We start from the raw sequence: 8221 nt of genomic DNA, 5'->3' as shown, positions 1-8221 counted from the left end.
GAACACCAGGCGGCCCTCCGCCTCCGCCTCGACCGCGACCTCCGCCTCACCCAGGGACAAGCCAGCCGGGGAGACACTCTTCCTCATCCCTCACCTCCCACCGCCTCCGCTACGCACTACACTCGTCTGCGGAAAGCAAAGAACAATCAATCAATCAGAGATGGCACCCTGGCCTGGCCAACGCAGGATGCACTTGATGTGCGTTTGGGTCAGACAACTTAACATAGCACTCGCAGATAAACACATAGAGAGACAAATAGACAGACAGGGTCACTGGCCCAACCCCCTCCAGAGGGCCAGGTGATTGAGGGCTGGAAGGTGGGAGAGAAGGAGAGGTGGAGGATAAGCAAGAGAGGTAGGGAGGGAAAGAAGGAGGGAGAGGAGAGGGGAAAGAAAGAGGAGGAGGTGTAAAACAGGGTAGAGAGGAGTGTAAGAAACAGAAGAGTGAAGGTGAAAGAGTGAAGGGCAAAGGAGGAGCGTTGAACGTCCATAGGGACGTTTAAAATGGATCAATAAGCAGGGAGAGAGGGATGAAAAAAAAGAGATAAATGAATGGCAGGAGAAGGAAAAAGGGGAAAAGAGGTGGATAAGAAACGTTGACAATAACAATGTTAGCAGAAGTAACAAGAGCAGAGGAGCACACACTCCCATGCTGACAAACAGCCCACCCACATTAATGTGCACACCCGACGGGCACACCCACACAAACATGCATAAACAAAAAAAAGTCTGATGTCTATCAACAACCACTCCCTGCCTGTAAGCAGCCAGACCGACAAGACACGTAGCTCTAGAGAGAGCGTTATATAAGCCAGCAGCATGATCACTTGTGCCAACGTCGGTGCATGCCTGTGAGCCAAACAGCTACTAGCCCGGGCATACTGTGTGCAGGCAGAGACACTCTACATAAAACGACAGAGAAATAGCTGACCGAAAGAGCTGCCCCGAGGCGAGAGTTTGGTTCAGGCAGCTGTGGCCTAACGGTTACGGAGCTGGTCATTGGATCAGTGGATTGCAGGTTTGAATCCGTTTGGAATAGAAATACACCTTAAAGGGTAACTTCAGCCAATTTCAACATGCAGTTGTAATGCTCACACTACCCTGGACTTGTCAGTACCCGTTTTTTTCTGATCCTGGTCGTTGTAATGGGGGCAGGTACTAAAAACATTTTATTTATTCCCAAAAACATCCAAAAGGTTATGCAACATCAGCAGACAACTAGCAAACAGCGATACATTTTGGGAAAATATTTGGAGCAGGCCTATGTTATTTTTTTTTAAAAATGTAAACAAACGCTGCCCCCATTAGAATAGCTCATATCCCGGAAAGGGCTGAGCCAAAAAATGCAGCATCACCGGGTACTGACAAGTCAAGGGTAGCGTGAGCAATACAACAGCATATTGAAATTGGCTGAAGTGCTCCTCTAAGGAGCTGTCAAATTCAATCACTTGAAGCGGTCCAATCCAGTCGACAGCACACACCAGTTCAGAATGATGTCTATGACCCCCATACTCAATTAGCGGCCCGCAGGCCATTTGTGCATCTATTTTTGGCCCTCGAATAATTTTGAAAAACAAAATAAAAAAAATAAAATATATATATATATTTTTTTTTTTTTTGGTCCGATCGCGCTGTCGGCTCTTATTTTGAAATCGCGCCACAGACGCTATGAAGACGCGTGCCGTGCCCCGCCCCCCTCAAGCAGTTCTAGGCATAGGTTGTTGCTCCCATAGATGTGTATAGAAGACTATACACATCTATCAACCGTATCTCACTCATTTCGTGAAGTCTTCACGAAAATAGGGTGTCATTAGAGGTTGTGAGGTAGACTACAAGGGAAGGACTGTATCAGAGCCTGTAAATAAATTATTCACAAAGTTCTCTATGCCTCGTTTTTGAAAGTAATGGTCCACATTTGATTGCAAACAGTGTGTTAGGACTTCGAATTGGTTTAGCAGTAGCTGTAGCTAGTTGCTAACACAAATGAAGGCAAACTGTGTTTGAGCTCTGCTGGCAGCTAACTAGTGGTAGCCTACTTAAAAACGAATTGCTTGATAAACTTTTCACACTTTTAAACAGTCCCCAAATAGTTTGTTTGGAATGCTAATACCCTCATAAGACTACAAACAAAGTTATGAGCAACTTGATGATTTATTATTGGCTGTTGCATTTAATCAACATTGCATCAAATGTGCCATTTTCTTGTTGACAAAACCTGGTGTCCTCCTATCTATGTGTCCTCCTCTTTGTTGGGTCCATTATTGCATCTGATTCTCATTATGCATGTGAGAGCTGCATAAACAAAGTCATAATAAGCAACATTTGTTTGAAAAATGTTATCTTCAGGCTTATTGGTTTTCTCACTAAGAAATAAATCTTTATGAATGTAGGCCTAGTCTGCAAATATAGGCTAACAGATAATCTTATGTCATTTAAAAAAAATACTGAAGGGTGGGTGGCAATGAGAGCAAGGCAGGCACCTCACCCCACAGTGCTCCAGAAAAATGCAGGCCCTTTATGAGAGAAATGTTCTCCCATCCTGTCACTGGAAACTAAATATCTGCTGTGGGTGTGAGTGTGTGTGTTTTGTGCTTACAAAGGCCTTATCATTTTTTATTTTATTTTTATAGGGGGGGGGGCGTGTCGGCCCGGCCCGGCCCTTTATTGGGCCGAATTTTGAAAAACTGGCCCTCTGGGACTTTTAATTGAGTACCCCTGGTCTATGATGACCCCTGATCATGAGTTATTTATTTGTATTTGCTCTAAAAGGTTGCAAAACCAAGTCTTGACGTTCACAAATGCATGGTTGGAGAAAGACTCTATAAATGGACAGTTCAGCAGTGTCGCAGTGTTGTGCAGCAAAAAAATACTCCAAAGTATAGCTCAATGAGGTTAAAACTAATCCTAAAGGGTAAGCTGAAGACTTACAGAAATCACTGGAACATTACACCATCTCTGTTGACATATCTACAATACTGACAAAAATAAGCGAGAATGGGCTTCATGGGACAATGGCACGGAAGAAGGCATTGGTGTTAAAAAATATATATTGCTGCAACTTTGAGGTTTTGGAAAAGACATTTATGCTTCACAGAAAAAATATGGTAAATATCCTGCAGACCAAAATTGAAGCCACAGTTGAATTGTTTAGGGAAACCCAAGATGTCATGTGTGGATTAGTACCACATCTTCAACAAAACCACATCCCCACTTTTAAGTATGGTGGCGGTAACATCAGCAAATTTTGGTAGCTTAGTGCCTCGGGCCCTTGTCAGTTTGCAATCATGAGTGGAACAAGTCAAGTCAAAAGTTTGAGACAGTTTGTAGAAAAAAACCTGAGGTGTTCTGTCACACAGTTTGGAGCACAGAAGGGGATAGGTGCTGCTGGCACAGGACAAAGATCCATATTTCAGAAGTAAATCTACTTTTGAGTGGCTTCCAACAATAAAACTAAAGACCTGTGTGAAGTTGGCACCCCATATGTTGCAAATATGAATAAAAGTATATTGATTCCTTTGTGCATCGTTTGTGCACGATTGTGTAGGCAAAATGAGCGTTTGTGCACAAACAGTCTTTAAGATATTTAACTTTTAAGATTTAAATAACGTAAATAAAATAGCAAAAGCAAACAAAATAACATACAAATGGTTTGTGCACAAACCTTGTCACAAATCTTCCCCAGAATCCCCACACATGCATGCATAAACGAAGTACAAACAATTCCAAGCATTTTTGAGTAATTTGGATGTTAGCGCGGTCTGCGTCACCTACTTCCAAAAAATTAAAAGTTAAATTATATAAAAACGGTTTGTGTACAAACGCTCATTTTGCCTGCACAATCGTGCACAAACGATGCACAAACAAATCAAAATGTTTTTCTCCATATTTTAAACATATGGGGTGCCAACTTCACACAGGTAAACTAAAGACACATTCTGGAATAGCCCAGTCAAAGCCCTGACATAATTCCAATTGAGCTGATCTAGAATGTCCTAAAGAAAGCTAGTCTGTCCTTCCATTTTGTTTATTGTGCGAGACACTCTCATTGAGCACACAAGCATGCACACACCATAATGCAGAAGCACAATTCATTGTGTAGGGTCCTGATGATCGCACAGGACCAGGGACACATAACTGCTTTCCAGTGTCTCCATGGCTACTACAAATAATCTCATCTGGACAATGTCAATGCATCGGTGGCATTCCTCTGTTTAGGACTCCGGGGCGGAAATTAATGCAGCCGACACACAATCACAGACACACATACACTCCCAGACAGATACACACTTACATAACTGAAACCATTCCTATTTGACTTACCAGAACAGGAGAGGCTAAAAGGAAGCTCCAGTCCCACTTAGGACAACATGTCTGGAGATGACATAATATTAAACTAATGTTCTAACTGTGTAAAAGCAATGGTCTGAAGACACTCCTTATGTATGGGGTTGCGTTTGCCAGAACCCTCTCCACCTGTCGCAATAAAGGCATTTTCGCACAGGGTAAACCCCTGTATTAAATTCAATTTTAAATGGGAATCCTGGAGAATCCTGCCTGCTCACGCAGCCCTTGACAGTACCCGAAGACACGTCTGCTAACTTGGGGCATGTTTTTTTTTTTCCCTGAAATATCCTACCACAATCCAAATATAATTTAAAAATGTAACACGGCACAACCCACACTCACCGTTTGGCACTTCAAAGACCCAGAAGTTGTGTTTATCTCCTGTCCTCCTCACGCGCGCTGAGTGGTACGGGCATCTATGGCTGCTTGAGATTGTGGCAAAAGATGAGCCTGTAGTTCCTCATTGACGGACCGCTTATCCTCTTCAGGACTTCAGCTAGTTGGAACTGCAACAGAAAAGAATACAAATATTTTTCATGCTCCATTGTTACAAGTACCGCACAAAAATGAAGTGCCATCCTAGTATTTTAAGGGGCCAATGTTAAAGTAAATATTGGATCCAGTTCGATGTAGTACCTCCCGTCCTCAACTTGTGGTGCAAGGCAAATCATCAAGACAAAAAAATCATTGACTGTGGAAGTGTTATTTAGTATCTTGCAAAGGGTGTCAGCAAGGCATGAGGCCACAAGCAAAAGGAGAGGGCGGGAGGTTAGATATTAAGCTGGACCCATTGTTTCAACAAAAACAACTGCTGCCGAGCACAACAGACCCTGCTCTAGTAGCTCATTGTGACTTTGACCTCCAAGGTAAATGGGATCATTATCCATCTACCATGGCTGGACTTTGGCGGAACATCACTAACAAACAAAGACACAAACAAAGTCTGGCAATACTTCGTCTGACTCCAAGCAAGCATGGATCAATCAATCGTGTTAGACAACCTACATTTTGTCTGCCTACTGACCCTTTAACATTACTTTTCTCTGGTTCAACATCATCGCTATATGAAAAAAACAGCTTTAGTCAAACAAGATATAAGCTTACATCTGGTATGGATTTTAGTAAAGCTTTGTATGGTTCTTTAGTCAGAAGGTAGAAAACCAGAACTGCATTTGCACGAGGGAGAAACACACTCAGAAAATCTGAATTAGGTGGGAACATTGTGTATTCATCATCTCCAGGCTGGTCTGCTTAGCTTATAAAATGTATAACCTGGCTACCCATTACAATTGTATTTTAAACCTAAATCACTTTCTCTAAAAGTAGCCTGTAACTGCTATTAACCAATTTAAGCCAAAGACAAAGAAAAAAAAAAAAAGAAACACCTCCTGAATGCCTAAGCCCTTTTTGGGAAAAGGTGCCCTCAGCCTATGAAAACCTAAATAGCCTCCGAAGCACATAAAAACATGAAATAAGTTGCATTTAAGCTAGGACCCCCATATTGCATCAGAATGTGTTCATTCAGCTCTGACTCACCCACATTTTTAATGAAGAAAAAAAAATCTAAACTCTCTAGAGCTTGAATGCAGCATCTACAGTATGTCGCCGTCAGTAGAGCGTATCACAGCATCAGGCTTAAATTGGTGTAGAGCCAGAAAAGAGCTTTCAAACAACACCACAGACATATGTTTGTGACTAAAACTGACTGATATAATCAAGGCTGAATGTATAGTGTCCTACCCTCATTTGTAAACCTTCGATAGTCTGTTTCTCCCTTAATATTCATGTCAGATTCAAACCAATGCAGTTCTGGGGTGTTACCTTACTACTAAAAAGGCACCCCAAATATGATTGAAATCCGGGTCGGTCGGGTCCCAAAGTGTCTGATTTCACGTGAAATGACCCTTAAGGTAAATGATACAGCCAATGCAGTGTGAGAAGCATTGTGCTGCTTTATCTGCTGACCTATCAAAGGAATTTGACATTTAGGCCTTTAGCAACCATATTCTTGGATCTTGGAAATTGAAGGGGAAAAAAACTTGGGTTTTCTTTGGACTTTTTAAGTGCATAGAGAGACTAAAGGGAGTTTAAAGTTAAACAATGGTGTGCCACTGTAACTGTAAACTTCAACTGCTTTTACTCTCTCCATCATCAACAGTGTATGTGATGCACAATCTAATGTACTACTGCAGAGCTGACTCCAGATACTGCTGCAATGGACTGCTTCAGAGAGGCTAGCCTAGGAGCACTATTACTTAGTCAGAATAACCCACACACCCACAGCACTGGTGCGGACACACATTATGTCTCCCACGGTAACTAAATTTGGCACTGCCCAGCAAGTTTCCACAGTTTCACCTTCACTCACTCACAGCTGCACAACGCTACAGAAACAAGTCTTCCCGGTCTCCTCTCTTGGCTGCACAGTCCTGTGTGTGTGTGTGTGTGTGTGTGTGTGTGTGTGTGTGTGTGTGTGTGTGTGTGTGTGTGTGTGTGTGTGTGTGTGTGTGTGTGTGTGTGTGTGTAAAAATGTTTTTCCCCTTGCTGTGTTCATTGCTGAGATCAGCACTATTACACAACACACAGGACCTCCATCCAACATCCAAAACCAGGAGCCACAGAGGATGGAACGACCTCCAGCTTGCTCTCTATCGCGCTCTCTCTCCCTCTTTTTCTCTCTCACTCTGAGCAGAATGGAACCATCAAGTCCTACAAACGTGCGTTTACCAGCAACCTCTATCCTAAAGCTTTTTTAAAACTTAGGTTGTCAGATTGTGCTGCACACATAAAGGACTTGCAACTTTTTGCATCCAATCAAATAGATTGTCATCATTCCAGCGCATCAATCAGCAACCTCATACTGTATTTCTGTGAAGAGAAGGATGCCATTTGGCTCGGCAACACAGTTCTAGTCTTCTAAAAATCCTCAAATTCTATCTGTAAAATTCGAAATCTGCATGGTTTTAGGCATGGACCACAGAGCATGGCCCTACTGTAGCTGCCAAGCTCAATCAAGGCAGCCCCCTCTGGAAAAGCTCCCCGCATGCGCCTGCTACTGTACATGTGACGTGACCCAAGGCCCTCCCGTCTCGGTGCTATGGAATCCCCATCGCTCAAGTGGAGAGAGAACAGCGTGTGCTAGAACATGGTGGAGAACCAAGCAACCCCCACAGAACAAAGCAGCGCTGCAGTGCAGAGCAGGCCCTGATGCGGAGCGGAGCTGTGCGAGCATGAGAACGCTGCTGACCTGAAAGCCTGCAGATCAGTCGACCTGACCTTTCAATCCACAATGCTAACCACTGTGTCTGGGAGGAGGAGAGGAAAGAGAGATGTGAGAGAGAGGATGGGAGGAAAGAGAGGGAGAGAGGAAAGAGAAGGCCAGGAAGACGGAGAGGGGAATGGGAAGGGAGAAAAAGAAAAAGAAAGCCGTATTAATGCATAAGGCCTCATAAGCTAGTAAATACTGTGTTAAGTTTTAAGTAAACCCGTTTTCAGCTCTGTTAGCCTAAAGTCTTGTTAAGCCCTCTAGCTCGGCATGGTCTTCGGTCCTCTCTACTCCTCGGCCTTACCTTAAATGGCATTGGGCTGAGGTGCTGTGACACTCACACACTAGGGAAAGAAGAGAAGAGGAGAGGAGAGGAGAGAGAGAAAATGATCACACTCTATGAAGAAGAAAAGAGAAGAGGGGAGAGTAGAGGTGAGGTGAAGCGAGAAGAAGAGAGAGCTGTGAGGAGAAAATACTCAGCCACCAGAAAGACGAGAGGAGAGGACAGAGTTTCTACTAAGGGACATTGCATCCCATGATCCTTTCCTTCCACACACACTACACTTGTGCATTGTCACAGTTACAGGTGACTGATGTTCCACTGGTTTCTGG

The 8221-nt window shown here is 43.4% G+C and overlaps 1 protein-coding gene across 3 annotated transcripts in view; it reads right to left on the bottom strand.

The window, feature by feature from the left end:
* The window catches only part of fam13b (family with sequence similarity 13 member B), a 56430-nt gene that overhangs the window by 40758 nt on the left and 7451 nt on the right, over nt 1-8221 (bottom strand). For all 3 annotated transcript variants that reach the window (XM_063188583.1, XM_063188585.1, XM_063188586.1), the window contains exons 2-3: nt 4687-4850; nt 1-126 (exon numbers count right to left, since the gene is read on the bottom strand). The exon at nt 1-126 is cut by the window's left edge and continues 94 nt beyond it. In XM_063188583.1, coding sequence (XP_063044653.1) covers nt 1-87 — 87 coding nt within the window. In that variant the 5' untranslated portion in view covers nt 88-126; nt 4687-4850. The remainder of the gene's footprint in view (nt 127-4686; nt 4851-8221) is intronic.

This window comes from Engraulis encrasicolus, chromosome 22 (genome assembly GCF_034702125.1).
Source record: "Engraulis encrasicolus isolate BLACKSEA-1 chromosome 22, IST_EnEncr_1.0, whole genome shotgun sequence".
Lineage (NCBI taxonomy): Eukaryota > Metazoa > Chordata > Actinopteri > Clupeiformes > Engraulidae > Engraulis > Engraulis encrasicolus.
The sequence above is the reverse complement of the archived record's forward strand: the minus strand, read 5'-3'. Positions and strand labels throughout refer to the sequence as shown.